General features: G+C 43.2%; 1 protein-coding gene across 5 annotated transcripts in view; it reads left to right on the top strand.

Annotated features, from left to right (window-relative positions):
• The window catches only part of DOCK4 (dedicator of cytokinesis 4), a 262514-nt gene that overhangs the window by 201021 nt on the left and 45199 nt on the right, over positions 1-16294 (top strand). For 3 of the 5 annotated variants that reach the window (XM_081211364.1, XM_081211362.1, XM_081211361.1), the window contains exons 31-34: positions 514-662; positions 3408-3493; positions 15126-15152; positions 15323-15418. In XM_081211364.1, the coding sequence (XP_081067490.1) occupies positions 514-662; positions 3408-3493; positions 15126-15152; positions 15323-15418 (358 nt within the window). The remainder of the gene's footprint in view (positions 1-513; positions 663-3407; positions 3494-15125; positions 15153-15322; positions 15419-16294) is intronic. The other 2 variants (XM_081211365.1, XM_081211363.1) reach the window with 1 other exon arrangement.

Below are 16294 nucleotides of genomic sequence, written 5' to 3'. Positions count from 1 at the left end.
GAAGATTCAGATACAAGAATGCCAGAACAGCTTGTACCTCTAACACAAAACTGGCCTTTTAGAAAACATGTACTATGCAATCTTTGCTTCTAGTCCTGTTTGATCATTGTTTCTTGACAATTTTATTTATTTCATAGTCCCGTTTGATTCATGTTGCATTCCAGTTAACAAGTTAGTCAGTGTGAATTGGTTTGGTGGAGAGACCCATTTCTTAGGAAAATACTTCAAGAAGGCCGAGCTATTTTTTCTCCACATCCCAGTCTCAAAATCTCTGTGAGACATGAGCAGTCTCATCCATGTGTAAGATTAGGCCTATCTTTATCTTGTCCATGGTTTCTTTCTCTTATATCTATTCATAAAATGATCCACGCTGAAAACGTTATTGGACAAAACGTACTGTAGATCTTTATGACGTCAAATAACTCAATCCATCTTACAGTTATAGCATTTCTGTTTTGCAGTATTTCATCCCTGAATGTAGTTCAAGTCAATCTGGCTTCGTTTTCATTTTAGGGGAACACAAAGTCCACTTCATCCCAGCACTGATTGGCCCATTCTTAGAAGTGACACTGATACCTCAACCGGATCTTCGAAATGTAATGATTCCTATTTTCCATGACATGATGGACTGGGAGCAAAGGCGCAGTGGCAACTTTAAACAGGTATTTTTATTTTTTATTTTGATCAACTGGTTAAGAGAAGAGAAATAATTCCCTGACAGAAATGTTTCCAGCAGGCATTTAAAATTTAACACAGAATGCACTTGATAAAAATCTATTGGCAGAATATTCCAGAAGACAAGGCTGAGGACACTAAAGACTTGGGTAGAATCTACACACATATAAGAAAAAGCTGTGAAAATTGTTTTTTTAAAAAAGTTTTTGAAAAACACGTTGAATTTTGCGTAGCTCACTGTCGCCATCTAGTGTCACAGTTTTGAAGTGTTTTATTTGCAGCTGTGTAGCTGAGTCCTTGGTTTCTTATTGTTGTCAAATGAGCCTTGAGGAATGACCAGCGATGCTCCTGCAGATGATCTTAGTGATCGAGCTGGGATATAAGGGTTCAGGTGATCCCCAAGGTTGACCCTGGGCCTAAGGTGTTCAGGGCTTTGTAAGTTAATATGAGAACCTTGAACATGGCTCTGTAAATGGATACGGAACTTTATTGTGGGAACATTGGATGATTGCAGGTGTGGGAGGTGCCGCTGTACCCAAAGGCAATTGGCAAGTGCTGCTATCACAGGTGCACATGAGTGTTGAAGGGAATATGGCCGGAAAACCAAAATGCCTTGGTGCCAAGATATGATGGACAGGGCAAAGAGAAAGGGGATTTGGTTTGCTAAAAACGAGTAGCAGAGGATTAAATAACAGCGGAAATAACTGCATTTTGAGGAGGAATTTGAAGGTGAAGGTTGCTTCATAAATGGAGAAGTTGCAAGCATAGAGGGAAATGGTAGCTAGAACAAGGTTGGCGTGATAAAAGGAAGCAGGACAGATAGCAAATGAATGTTTAAAGAGAGCAGCGATGGCAAGAAAGTGGATGAGAGTAGTGTATTGCATTTGGTAGATAGGATTTTAGATTTGATCATAAGAAACTTGAGTCAAACCATTCATCCATCTAGTTCCTTTTAAAATGAACTTCAATGAATGGAATGGCTGGCTGATGCCACTCACTGCAGGCAAGAACAGTAGTTGCCTGTGGCATGTAGTCATGTTCCATGCAGCGGTTGAAATCCTAAGGCACTGCAGCAGGAGAAAAAACTTGAAAGAAAATGTCTGGCCTCCTATGCAACAGATAAGTAATGGCTGCACTTTTATTGCTTGAAAAAATGATTGTGCGGAAAGGTCCTGTTACAGGAAGTGCTTGTGTCAGTATATGTGCTATGGACTGAACTGGGGTGGGTGGGACTATAGAAGTGAATGCAAGGTTCTATCTATCTACAGTGGTACCTCAGGTTAAGTACTTAATTTGTTCCGGAGGTCTGTACTTAACCTGAAACTGTTCTTAACCTGAAGCACCACTTTAGCTAATGGGGCCTCCTGCTGCTGCCGTGCCGCCAGAGCACAATTTCTGTTCTCATCCTGAAGCAAAGTTCTTAACCTGAAGCACTATTTCTGGGTTAGCGGAGTCTGTAACCTGAAGCTTATGTAACCTGAAGCATATGTAACCTGAGGTACCACTGTACTGTGATTTCTCACTAACGTGCCTCAATATTCACGCTTCCAAAGACTTGACCCTTGTGACTTGTCAAGCCGTGTCACAATCCAGTTCCTTTTTTTGCTAGTTAAACAGTCTAGAAGATGCCAACTAAGGAAGAACTAAATGTGCCATCTGCTCTTGCAGTTTGAATCCTGCTCCTCGATGTATCTTCAGACCATTTCTCTCTGTTCCCTTTCCTGCTGCTTCAAATGAAGCAAAGCCACAGCGCCTGAATTTGGGAAGTGAAGTGGCAAAATAACTGGAGAGGAGTTTGCACAGATATCTTGCGGGGGGTGGGGGCGAGATTAAGGAATGAAAGTGGAGTGCAGTGAACGCAATATAAGCAGGCTATGATAAACTGTCAGTTACTCTATCAGGGATAACAGTTTTCATATAAACAGGGCACAAGCATTCATATTTATCTGTGCATTATTCATTATCACGAAAGACGCCAGCTATCATTCATTCCTTAATAATTCTACAGCAAGCCTTTCCTCTGGGTTTTTTGTTCACTAATTGTCTTTATTACTGTACAGGAGGCAATTTACAGATGCAATATTAACTGCAAAGAGCCACCTTGCTACATTTTCTTGATAACAAACACAGCCGTGTGTGTATTTAAGCAATGGTCCTTAGCTACCAAACTCATATTCCCCTAACCGCTCTTGTTTGCTGGGTTGAAAATTAAGAGCATCTTTCACTCGTCCAAGCACTATTGGAGGAAGGGTAGGTTTCCGTAGCAGTAGATTTCTGTTTCTCACCCAGTGCTGAAAGAGGCAGGCAGGTTATGATCATGTTAATCTAGGGATTTAGAGAAGGGGAATGGGGAAGAAAAAAGAGAGAGGCTTTTATGCTGATATACATATAGTTGTCTTTCATTTGCAGCCTGGGGTGGAATTTTGAGATGGGGAGTTACGTTGTCTGATGCATTTGTTTGGCTCCATAAATAGCTGCCTTAGCAGCGCAAACGCCTGTAGTTTAAAGTCATGTTGCTCCTCTTAAATTGCTGCATATGTGCCATACATGAGAAGGCTCCTGTGAGATAATTTCAGCTCTACAAAGAATGGGAACAACGTAGGAATCTTACTTAAATGTTTAATTCTTCATGTGAGGACAGACAGCCCTTTGTGGAAAACAAAAACCCTTTAAATAGTTTAGCCAACAATGTATATACCCTCATTTTACATGCAGACATATGTCACTTACAGGTGGAAGCAAAACTGATTGACAAATTGGATAGCTTGATGTCAGAAGGCAAAGGTGACGAAACATACCGAGAGCTCTTCAATAGTATGTGAGTAATAAATGTCCTAACTTTACGGATTGTTTTGTGATGGAGCGCAACTCCAGTACTGAAGGGGGGATTTTTGTCTTATTGAAATCTCTTTAATTTACCTAAACGAGTGAACAAGTCTTGTCTTTATGTCTAATTACTAAGATTGTGGGGTTTTCTTGTTCGTTTTGAGAGCTAATTCTTTTCTCATTCATTTAATTGTTAAAACTGGAAGAGCTGGAAATACTGACTAAGAGCTCAAACAATATGTAGTATTTTGAAAAGCAAGACTTTTAAGAAGGTATTTATTAAACATTTCACAATACGTTGGAAACTATATTGGTTTCTATTCTGTCTCTGCTCTCTTTTGCTAAATTTTCTCACATAAAAACCCTATATTAAAAGTAAATAAGTTTCCCGCAGTGATAATAATAATAATAATAATTTATTATTTATACCCCGCCCATCTGGCTGGGCCTCCCCAGCCACTCTGGGCGGCTTCCATAAAAACCAGAAATACAGTAAAATGTCACACGTTAAAAACTTCCCTGAACAGGGCTGCCTTAAGATGTCTCCTGAATGTCAGGTAGTTGTTTATCGCTTTGACATCTGCTGGAAGGGCGTTCCACAGGGCGGGCGCCACTACCGAGAAGGCCCTCTGCCTGGTTCCCTGTAGCTTTGCTTCTCGCAGTGAGGGAACCGCCAGAAGGCCCTCGGCGCTGGACCTCAGCGTCCGGGCAGACTGATGGGGGTGGAGACGCTCCTTCAGGTATACTGGACCGAGGCCGTTTAGGGCTTTAAAGGTCAGCACCAACACTTTGAATTGTGCTCGGAAACGTACTGGGAGCCAATGCAGGTCTTTCAAGACCGGTGTTATATGGTCTCGGCGGCCGCTCCCAGTCACCAGTCTAGCTGCCGCATTCTGGATTAGTTGTAGTTTCCGCGTCACCTTCAAAGGTAGCCCCACGTAGAGCGCATTGCAGTAGTCCAAGCGGGAGATAACCAGAGCATGCACCACTCTGGCGAGACAGTCCGCAGGCAGATAGGGTCTCAGCCTACGTACCAGATGGAGTTGGTAAACAGCTGCCCTGGACACAGATTTGACCTGTGCCTCCATGGACAGCTGTGAGTCCAAAATGACTCCCAGGCTGCGCACCTGGTCCTTCAGGGGCACAGTTACCCCATTCAGGACCAGGGAATCCTCCACACCTGCCCGCCTCCTGTCCCCCAAAAACAGTACTTCTGTCTTGTCAGGATTCAACCTCAATCTGTTAGCCGCCATCCATCCTCCAACCGCCTCCAGACACTCACACAGGACCTTCACCGCCTTCACTGGTTCTGATTTAAAAGAGAGGTAGAGCTGGGTGTCATCCGCATACTGATGAACACCCAGCCCAAACCTCCTGATGATCTCTCCCAGCGGCTTCATATAGATGTTAAAAAGCATGGGGGAGAGGACAGAACCCTGAGGCACCCCACAAGTGAGGGCCCAAGGGTCTGAACACTCATCCCCCACCACCACTTTCTGAACACGGCCCAGGAGGAAGGAGCGGAACCACTGTATAACAGTGCCCCCAGCTCCCAGCCCCTCAAGACGGTCCAGAAGGATGCTATGGTCGATGGTATCAAACGCCGCTGAGAGATCCAGCAGAACTAGGAAACAGCTCTCACCTTTGTCCCTAGCCCGCCGGAGATCATCAACCAGTGCGACCAAGGCAGTTTCAGTCCCATGATGAGGCCTGAATCCCGACTGGAAGGGATCCAAATGGTCCGCTTCTTCCAGGCGTGCCTGGAGTTGTTCAGCAACCACTCGCTCAATCACCTTGCCCAGGAATGGAAGATTTGAGACTGGGCGATAGTTGGCCATCGTGGCCGCATCTAAAGATGGTTTTTTAAGAAGCGGTTTAATAACCGCCTCTTTCAGCGGGTCTGGGAAGGCTCCCTCATGGAGGGAAGCATTCACCACCCCACGAAGCCCATCGCCCAGTCCTTCCCGGCTAGCTTTTATAAGCCAGGATGGGCAAGGATCCAGGAGACAGGTGGTTGGTTTCACTCGTCCAAGCAGCCTGTCCACATCCTCGGAGGTAACAGGTTGAAATTGATCCCACTCAACTTGACTAGACAGAACTCTAGCACTCTCCCGCCCCGGCCCTGCTCCCACGGTGGAGTCTACTTCTTCCCGATTCTGGGCGATTTTATCTGCAAAAAACTTTGCAAAATCATTGCAGGAGAACATGTGGCCCGTACTGGGCCCCGATGTTGCAGGTGGTTCCGCTAAATTGTGAACCACCTGAAAAAGTCTCCTGCTGCTGTTTTCTGCAGATGCAATAGAGGCGGTGAAGAAATTCTTCTTCGCCGTCGCTATCGCCACTTGGTAGGCTCGACGTTGAGCTCTAACCTGTGTCCGGTCAGATTCGGAATGAGTTATCCGCCACCGGCGCTCTAGCCGTCTCAACGATTGTTTCATTGCCCTCAGATCCGTGGAAAACCACGGGGCTGTCCGGGCTCCATGCAATCGGAGAGGGCGCTTCGGAGCCAAACAGTCAATAGCCCTGGTTAACTCCACATTCCAGCGGGCCACCAGGGAATCGGCTGAAAGGCCATCAACATGGGATAAAGCATCCCCTACCACTCTCTGGAAACCATTTGGATCCATTAAGTGGCGGGGGCGGACCATCCGAATTGGTCCCACCTCCCTGCAGAGGGGATGGGTCGCAGAGAAGTCCAGTGAATAAATATTATACTCTTATAATGTGCAACGCGTGCTAAAATTTTAAATATTTAGTGTAAAATGTGAAGTAAAAAGTTTATTTTTCTAGAGAACATGCATTGAGCTAATATAGTTATTAATTCTTAATATAACTTAAAGAAGATGGGGTACAAACCAATTAGATTGGCATTTTTAAGCAACATTGATTTCAATGGAAGTGATAAGCAAATACTTGGATATTTGCTACTGTAATCATTTGCATGAATGTGGCACAAATTTAAATGGTTTTTTTGTATTTTCAAAAATAATGGTTTCACATTTCCCATCTTTTCATTTGAAAGGAGTCAATGATACACCTAGAATCATAGACAGCCATGTCTTGCATCTTTTACCCTCACAATATTAGTCTGGGGGGGGGGAATAAAGTACTTTGAGAAAGCTTATGAAGTAAAACAGAAAAATTAGCACATTTTGATGCAGTAGGTATGAAGCTTAATTTTTCATCATGTGTCCATTTTACCTGTCAATTGCTACTTACCATGACTTCCAATAGTTCAAGAAAGTATGATAGAACAAACAGATGTTTTGACTCTAAATGCCAATTAGACAAGAGAGGGTTAGAAACATAGCTAATTGGATGTAATAGCTGCCATCCAAATATCTTTATAGACAGACTATTTACTGCCAAGGCAGAAATCAGCTCCGCTAATTGGGCCCTACTCCAATGTAGACAAAACTATTACCTCACATGCTCTGAGCGTGAGGGACAGCAACTCAATTTTTGTCTCTGCACAAAAACTGTGAAATGTTTAAATATCAAGATAGCTTTCAAGTCCCCAAAGATTGAACATCTATTATAAAAGTATCTCCTCCTCTCCTTTCTGATTGATGGTGAGACTACTTACAAAGAAAGACGGATCACCTTTCTTCCTGGAACATACATCATCTCCTTTAAGGTGAATTGGCACAATGAGAACACCTGTGGCTGCTCTCTGCCTTGGTCTAGGTTCTAGCTTATGGAAAGTTTACTCGTGGTTCATATGCAATCTCGCACAACGCCCTGCCTGTGTCCAAAATGAATATTCAGCTCAGTATGTGCCCTCACCTGTTTTATTTGAAGTTCTGAAGAGCATTGCTGATAAGCTGAAAATTGTATTTTAAATGTATGTTATATTAGAGTCAAACAGCCATACACATTTCATCTCTGTAGTATATGCAGTAGGGTACTTTGGAATGGGAACTTACTGTGTGTCAAACCCCATTGGTAATGTTGATATAAGAGCGGATTGGTTAATGTCTGATGAGCTTGACAATTGCAATAATAATAATTAATAATAATAATAATCTTATTTATACCTCGCTCATCTGGCTGGGTTGCCCAAGCCACTCTGGGCATCTTCCAACATATATAAAAATATAAAAAACTGTCAAACATTTTAAACTTCCCGATATAGGGCTGCCTTCAGATGTCTTCTAAAATTCAGATAGTTGTTTATCTCCTCGGCATCTGATGGGAGGGTGCCAGAGGGTGGGTGCCACTACCAAGAAGGCCCTCTGCCTGGTTCCCTGCAACCTCACTTCTCACAGTGAGGGAACCACCAGAAGGCCCTCGGAGCTGGACCTCAGTGAATGATGGGGGTGGAGACGCTCCTTCAGGTATACTGGGCCAAGGCCGTTTAGGGCTTTAAAGGTCAGTATCAACACTTTGAATTGTGCTCGAAAACATACAAGCATATGCAAGGATCTGAACTTGAGGCCTAAGTTGTAATATCATTAACAAAAGGGAATTAAAAAAAAATCCAGGTGTCTGTGTTCTGCTTTGTGTTCAAAATCATTTCATTCACCCATTATTTAAACAAAATATTTCCATCGTGTTCCATTGGGAACCAGTGCTTGAAATTAAAGCTTCAGTCCCACTTGTCCCATTGAATGCAGTGAGTGGTATTCAACTAAGTTTTACTCAGAGTAGACACCACCCTTAGGGATTTGCTTCCAAGTCATTATACATGAATTGGGCTGTAAGCTGAGGTAATACTAGAAGCATGTACACTGTAGTTAAAGCTTCACAAAGTTCTAGGGTAATCTTTGACTGGTTTTCACTTTTTAAAGTTTAGAGCAACAGATTTAAAAAGTAGCATCTAGTGACCCCACTTGTAAAGAGGGCAGAGATAGACTTTATTATGATAATGCATTTTTATTTTTAACTGAACTTGCCCTGCAGTTCTTGAATTATGGAACAAATCATAAAGCATTAAAATAAATAAATCCCTAGGACAATTCTGTTTAAAACATTCAAGTATTTATTGATTTCAGAAACAAATCACCCACGTCACCTTCATTTAAAAAAAAAAATTGTTTGGAGACCAGCGCTACTTAAAACTCTGTTGTAATGAAATATCCTGCCAAATTGTAGCTATCAGTCTTCTAGCCGGTTTCAACTGGGGAGCTCTGAAAAGTCACAGATATGGCTGACTTGGAACTAAGAGGTGTACTAAAAATGGAGGAGAGAATGGTTTATGACTCTGACTCTCCAGTTATCCTGTCCTGCTTCACTTTATCATGAAATCATGGAAATTTCAAAGCAATAATGCCCTAAGTTTAAAAAATAAATAAATGTTAGAAGAACATGGCTCTTTTGAAGCATAGACTTTAACAGTTAAATTATTCCCATCAGAAACCTTTTAATGATTGAAGCATTTGTTATTTATTTCATTTTATTTATTTTTTGAGTATTGCACATTTATTTTCACATATCAAGCGTGAAAAGCCAAGCTCTGTAGAAATTTCTACAACCTTGAAAACTGACTGGTTAAGATTTATATCAACTCTTTCCTCACCAAAATGTAGACATTGCACATAGATAACTTTTCACTTATTAAATGCAGAAAAACAAGTGGCACATGACACCAAGTTCAAATGTCATGATAATTTGGTGTGCAAAATAGAAGAAAAATACCTGCCCTCAAGAGAGACTTCCGACATTTGTAAGGTAAAGGTAAAGGGACCCCTGACCATTAGGTCCAGTCGTCACCGACTCTGGGGTTGTGGCGCTCATCTCGCTTTATTGGCCGAGGGAGCCGGTGTACAGCTTCCGGGTCATGTGGCCAGCATGACTAAGCCGCTTCTGGCGAACCAGAGCAGCACACGGAAATGCCTTTTACCTTCCCACCAGAGCGGTACCTATTTATCTACTTGCACTTTGACGTGCTTTCGAACTGCTAGGTTGGCAGGAGCAGGGACTGAGCAATGGGAGCTGACCCCATCGCGGGGATACGAACTGCTGACCATCTGATCAGCAAGCCCTAGGCTCTGTGGTTTAGACCACAGCGCCACCCGCGTTAAACAGAACATCCCAAAGAATCTTTATGGATAAACTTCCTGAACTAAATTGCTGACTGGATACATTCCAGTTACAATGGTGTTTGGGTGCACTTCCTTTTTATACGAAGAAAAGGACAGAGATATAAAATCTGACAAAATGGAGATTAGATGATGTTGTGATACTTTTATTTTTAATTAGAGAATCATTCCTGAAAATTTGTTGCAGTTTCGTTAATTTTAAATCAGTGTGTTGCTCACATTTCATTAGGCATTCCTGTGGTATAGACTTAACACGGCACTTTTTGTATGCATAGATACCAGTCTTCAACACTATGGTGCAATGTCTGATTTACATTAAATGAAAATTGTCTTTGGTTGAAGAAGTAGTTCATTATACTTGCAACATCTCAAGCATAGCTGTTGTGGCGATAAACCACAAGAATGAAGTTTCTGATAGACAATTTTAGTCCAGGAGCTCTTGTGACAATCTCAAGCATAGCAAATTTCATGGAGATTTTTTCTAATATCAATGGTTTCACAGGACCTTTGTGACACCTCTCCATCTTACACACAGAGTTGTCATTGCTTGAGGTGAGGCTTTTCCATGTGGCCCAGAGTCTTTAGATCTAAGTAGCAGCATAATTGCAAAGTGTTGTTGCTGTTTTACAGTGGTGCCTCGCAAGACGAAAAGAATCCATTCTGTGATTCTCTTCGTCTAGCGGTTTTTTCGTCTTGCGAAGCAAGCCCATTGACGGATTAGCGGATTAGCGCTATTAGCGGCTTTTAGCGGCTTTTAGCGGCTTATCTGCTGATTGGATCAGCTGATAAGCGGCTTAGCGGCTTAGAAAAAGGGGGGGAGGGGAAAAAACCAGCAGGAACTCGCAAGACATTGTCGTCTTGCGAAGCAAGCCCATAGGAAATTCGTTTTGCGAAGCACCTCCAAAACGGAAAACTCTTTCATCTATTAATTAAATTTGTATACTGCCCTTCATCCACAAATCACAGGCTGGATCACAACATAGAAATACAAAACAAGAACACCAAATACACAATAAAACAAACAAACCAATAACCCACCTATCACGAACACATAGAATCTTAATCAGCCAAACGCCTGGTTATAGAGAAATGTTGGCTAATCCATATCACTTCTGAGGGATTATAGCAGCTCTCATTTTGAGATGTGTCCTCACCTTCAGCAAGTGTTTTTGAGAGGCTCTTTTGTCAGGAATATTTGCTTTGTACATTATCTTTGAAAGGTCAGCAAGGCAAGCGGTAAACCAGCAGATTCTTTAATCTGTCCCAATTGCCCAGTGCCAGGAACTCACACTCAAGCTACACACCTCCCAAAAAACAACAACACCTGGACAGAGAGAGCTTGGAAAGAGAGAGAATCTGCATAGACCACAGCAATTTCCCCTCCCCAACTCTCACTTGTGCCCTGATTCTGCACCTAGTACCTGAATGCCATGGGCACAGCTGGGTGAGACCAACTCCACCCTGTTCCACCACCTAGGCCTCAGGGTTACAGAGTGATTCATAATCAAATCATGGATGAGGGAGGTCTTAATCACAGCTGACTTGGCATTCAGCAAAGCAGCCATTGTTGCTTGTTCAGATTTAGCACAGATACCCCACAAACAGCCCATAAGCAAGCACATTTCCTATTATTATTATTATGCACCCACTACAGCTGACACGGTTTCTGTTGCTTCTGTCATAGAATTGTAGAATCTTAGCGTTGGAAGGGACCCCAAGGGTCATCTAGTCCAACCCCCTGCAATGCAGAAATCTCAGCTAAAGCATCCATGACAGATGGTCATCCAAGCACTACAATACAGGATATGGCACAAAGAACCACTCTTGCTTTTTCAAACTATATATTTTAATTTTTTTTACATAACTCTATACTGGCAATCTAGCTGCAGGTTAAAAAAGCACCATTCTGGGTGTTTGGAAAGCAAACAGGCCTCTGGAGAAGGATCAAAGGAAGATGGAATAAAAGATTACAGTAAAGCATGCAGAAGAGTTTCTGCTTCGCGGTATGCAGGAGAGAACACCAGCTTAGCTGGAATACCCTTCTTCTTACTTCCTATTGAGATATTGCCCCCGAGGAAGCGGAGGCTTGTTCTTGAGAGGCTCTCTTGTCAGGAATGTTTGCTTTGTGCATTATCTTTGAAAGGTCTGCGATGCAAAGGGTTTGCACGAATTCCTGGTGGGAGGGAGGGAGGGAGGGAGGGAGGCAGGACCTACCCACATGATATACTGGATGCAAAAAATATAAACTGAAAGTAAGCCTGTATTTAAATTGGCTAATCCATATCACTTCTGAGAGATTATAGCCGCTCTCATTTTGAGATGTTTCCTCACCTTCAGCAAGTCTTTGATATTTGGCAGGGGAGAAACCTCCAGGCGAGAGAACATTTTCCTTCGGCGCAATTTCCTAATCCCCTCAGCACTTCTGCATGAATCCAGTTCGTTTTCCTGAATATGTTAAAATAGATGAAGCCCAACCTTCCGGTACCCTAATTTATGTCTCTCAAGGCAATGGTGGAGCTTCATGCTCCGGCACTGGGGGGTGGAGAGCAGACGGGGGCGTGGCTGGTGCATGTCCCGGGGGCGTGGTGTGCATCCTGGGGGTGGGGCATACCGCCTGCAGGGGCATGGTGCCCAGCGCAGGTGGGGGAACAGCCGTGATGGCACCCCACCGGGATCGCGCTGCCGGGGACGGTGCGCTCCTCCCACACACCTCTTCCTCCACCAGTGACTCAAGGGCTATTTCAGGCTTTCTGCAGATGTGTTTCCTGGAGGTTTCCAAGCGAACCCTGTTCTGTCTGAAGGGGAAACATATGCCTCTAAACCCACAAGGATGTATAGCAGGAAGCTGGCATTGGCTTCGGCTTTCCAGGACATGGACATCTCCCTCAAATGCTATGGAGTTGACTATATGGCATACAGGAGTGGAACTGGCCATCACTTGATTACATAGCTGTCAACGTTTCCCTTTTTTTAAGGGAAATTCCCTTATTCTGAATAGGATTCCTCACAAGAAAAGGGAAAAGTTGACAGCTATGCTTGATTATGGGATCAAGAGCTATGTGTAAGCAAGCTGAAGTGTGACCTAGAAATAATTTGGACTGCAACAACATGAACAATATTTTCCTTCCCTCAGTGCAGACATGTCAGGGCAGTATAGTTCAAGCTGTTGAATAGGATGTGCATGTTTGACTATTAGGTTGGCCATATGTCCTACTTTACAGGGAATAGTTCTCTATCTGTAAAGCTTCCTGAGAAATGTCCTCTATTCGAAGGGCTATCCATGTCAAGTACAGTTCAAGTACAGTTTTGGACTACTGCAATGCGCTCTACGTGGGGCTACCTTTGAAGGTGACCCGGAAACTACAAGGAATTCAGAATGCGGCAGCTAGACTGGTGACTGGGAGTGGCCGCCGAGACCATATAACACTGGTTCTGAAAGACCTTCATTGGCTCCCAGTATGTTTCTGAGCACAATTCAAAGTGTTGGTGCTGACCTTTAAAGCCCTAAACGGCCTCGCCCAGTATACTTGAAGGAGCATCTCCACCCCCATCTTTCAGCCTGGATACTGAGGTCCAGTGCCGAGGGCCTTCTGGCAGTTCCCTCATTGTGAGAAAGGAGGTTACAGGGAACCAGTCAGAGGGCCTTCTAGGTGGTGGCGCCGTCCCTGTGGAACGCCCTCCCATCAGATGTCAAGGAAATAAACAACTATCTGACTTTTAGAAGACATCTGAAGGAAGCCCTGAATAGGGAAGTTTTTAATGTTTGATGTTTTATCGTGTTTTTAATATTCTGTTGGGAGCCAGCCAGATGGGAGGGGTATAAATAATAAGTTGTTATTATTATAGGCAACTGGGTAGTGTGTGTCTCATACAAAATGTGAAGGAACATAAACTTTTTTTCTCCCATCCCAGGAATACACTTCTGTGCTCTCAGACCATTATGCAGTTAAAAAATCTGTTAAATAATTACTCATTGCGGGTCTTGGGACTAGGCTTTTAAGGAATGTTAGGCTGGTCCAAACTGCCAATTGCTGACATTGTAGAGTCTTAAGTGCCAAGGGTAGCCCAGCATAGCTTTGGGTTATCCAAGGGCTATTTAAAAGCCCTTGGGAATGTGGCAGTTGTAGGGAGCATGTTTGAAAAGTTTGCCCATGGAATCTCCCAACCCATGGTGAGCCAGTCATTGCCAGAGCATTAGCATTTTTCAGCGGGTGGTGGAAGTCAAATTCTGCACTTGGTATGTACAACTGGCTTTCCATATGCTGGTGGATGCCTCCACTGTGCACTCAGATGGTTGTGTGAATAGCTCTTAGGTATGTTTGGTTCTCCTTTCCGTAAGTTTCTGGTGTTGGTTGTAGTGCTTTGACCTAAGAAACATAAACGGGTACTTCAGTGCTGTTGCTTTGGAATGACTTAACCATCCCCATGTCTGTTCCCTTTCTAACACGAGCATGACAATGGACTGTATCACCTTCCCCAATGTGTCCAACATCCCCACTTTTACAAAATACATACCAGTAACTATATAGATCCTCAGGATTCAGTCAAAGGCAAGGGAACTGGAATGGGGGAACAACTAGTTTTTCACAGAGAGACAGAGAGCGCACAGGAGAGGGAGGGAGAGATCTACAAATGCCCAAAACACATTAAGAAACCCAGAATCCTTGTTTATGATTTGTGGGAGGGGGACTTGTCCCTGGAGGATACCTGTGTTATCAACATAGAAATGTTTCAAAGCTTCTCCCAAGACACTTCTGCAAAAGGCATAGTTGTGATGGGGTCTTGAGTGCTTGTAGAATCACCTTTGGGCAGCTCTAGGGTTCTAGGGCTCAGCCTTGGAATGTGAGAGGCAATCCTGAAGGACAAAGTCTCTGTTAGCATATGCCATGTGCCCTTCTGAGGCTTGCATGCATCTAGATTTGGGGAAAGGACTTCCGGAACAACCCCCAGCCCCTCTCATTTTTAGAAACTAAGCAAATGCTAGCCGTTGCTCATTGGTATTATTGTCAGTGCTTCTATTTCTGTATTTTCATATTACTGCTGGGCTCAGAACCTTTCAATTCTAACTGACCTGGTGCATTTGGCTAACGTTTGCCACCAAGAAGCTACCAATTATTTAACAGTTAAATGAATGAGATTGAAATGCATAAATAACACCAAGCGAAAGGAAAGTGTTTGGGTTAAAAAAGAAAAAAAATTCTCCTCAGGAAAAGGCTTTTCCTGTGGCAGTTACAATGCAGTAAATTGTGTGGGTGCAGAACTACTGTCGACTAAAGTACGGAGGGGGAAAAAATCCTACATTGAGAAGATTTGAAATCTCATCGAAAGGGAAGCAGTGAGATGGGAAATGCTCTCTTCTAGGTAACAAAATCTTCAGTTTCTTTTCTTGATGTTGAAATACAGGTCTAATGAATAGCACAAAGGGGTGAGCATGCAATAAATCCCGAATCTTCTGTGTGTAAAGGTTGTGAGATGTCTAGATATATTTGGAAAATAGGATGCTTTCTCTCTGTGTGTGTGTTGTCTTGAAGTTGGCTAACCTAAAAAAAATTCAATTTGCCTTGTCAATGCTTCCTGGAGTAGAATTCCACTCTTTGGTCCTTATCCCAGGTAAGAGAATATTTGCAATTGTGCTTAGTTTGGAGGAAATAATAATAATAAAATCTGTGAATGAGCAGATACTGCTAAGGCATTTTTGGGTACCTTTGAGTATAAATTGGTTGTTATGGAGACCGGTAAAAATAAATGCTGATATTTTGCCCTGGGTTCATTCCTTCCAGCTTGCTGAAGAAAATTGAACGTGAAACATGGAGAGAAAGTGGCGTTTCATTAATCGCCACTGTAACCCGTCTTATGGAGAGACTGCTGGACTACAGGTGAGCAATTGCTGCATGATTTATAGCAAGAAATATGCCATGGTCTGAAAGTCTGGTGCCAGCATTCCTTCGAGAAAATTATCATTAGCTAGAATATGAAAGCACACACACAACATCAGATACCAAGTTTTCTGGAGTTCATAATTCAATGTAGGGTACAAGGGGGTAAGCCACATGTTTGATTGCCTCCCCCACCCCACCCACACAAAATTTTCTTTGCCTGTCGAGAGCTTATGTGCCAGAAAGAAGACTTCTCACCACCTTCCTGACATAATAGTTTTCTATGTAAAAGGTTCTCCCCCCAAAAAAATAAATAAATCACAGAACATTAGTAGAACGCCGTGGTTCTGCATATGTAGATCAGCTCTAAGAATGACTCTTATGCTAGTGCAAATCAGTCTCAGGTTGGGTCTTACTGTGCATCTTCTGATGGGTCCTGTACGGAATACATTGCAACCCCCTCCTCACTTTTGACATCTGTAGGAGCTGTGGCAACAGACACAGCCAAGAATCGAGGACGAATTGTCTTAGGTTCTGCACATTTGGCGTAGAGAGAGGCCATCTGTGGCCTGAAAACATGATGGCAACTAGACAGAGCAGACGAAAGATGTAGGAGGCAGGTAGCGCTAGTCTAAATTTTTCATGTAAGCCACGGATCACTTGAATCCAAAGAAAGAAAGAAAGTCCACATGTAGTGAGGCTACAGGGAACCAGACAGAGGGCCTTCTCGGTAGTGGCGCCCGCCCTGTGGAATGCCCTCCCATCAGATGTCAAAGAGATAAATAATTACCTGACATTCAGAAGACATCTTAAGGCAGCCCTGTTCAGGGAAGTTTTTAATATGTAACGCTGTACTGTTTTTAACACTTATTGGGA

Source organism: Podarcis bocagei, assembly GCF_964188305.1.
Source record: "Podarcis bocagei genome assembly, chromosome: 10".
Lineage (NCBI taxonomy): Eukaryota > Metazoa > Chordata > Lepidosauria > Squamata > Lacertidae > Podarcis > Podarcis bocagei.
Note: the sequence above shows the minus strand (reverse complement) of the source record. Positions and strands in the feature narration are given on the sequence as shown.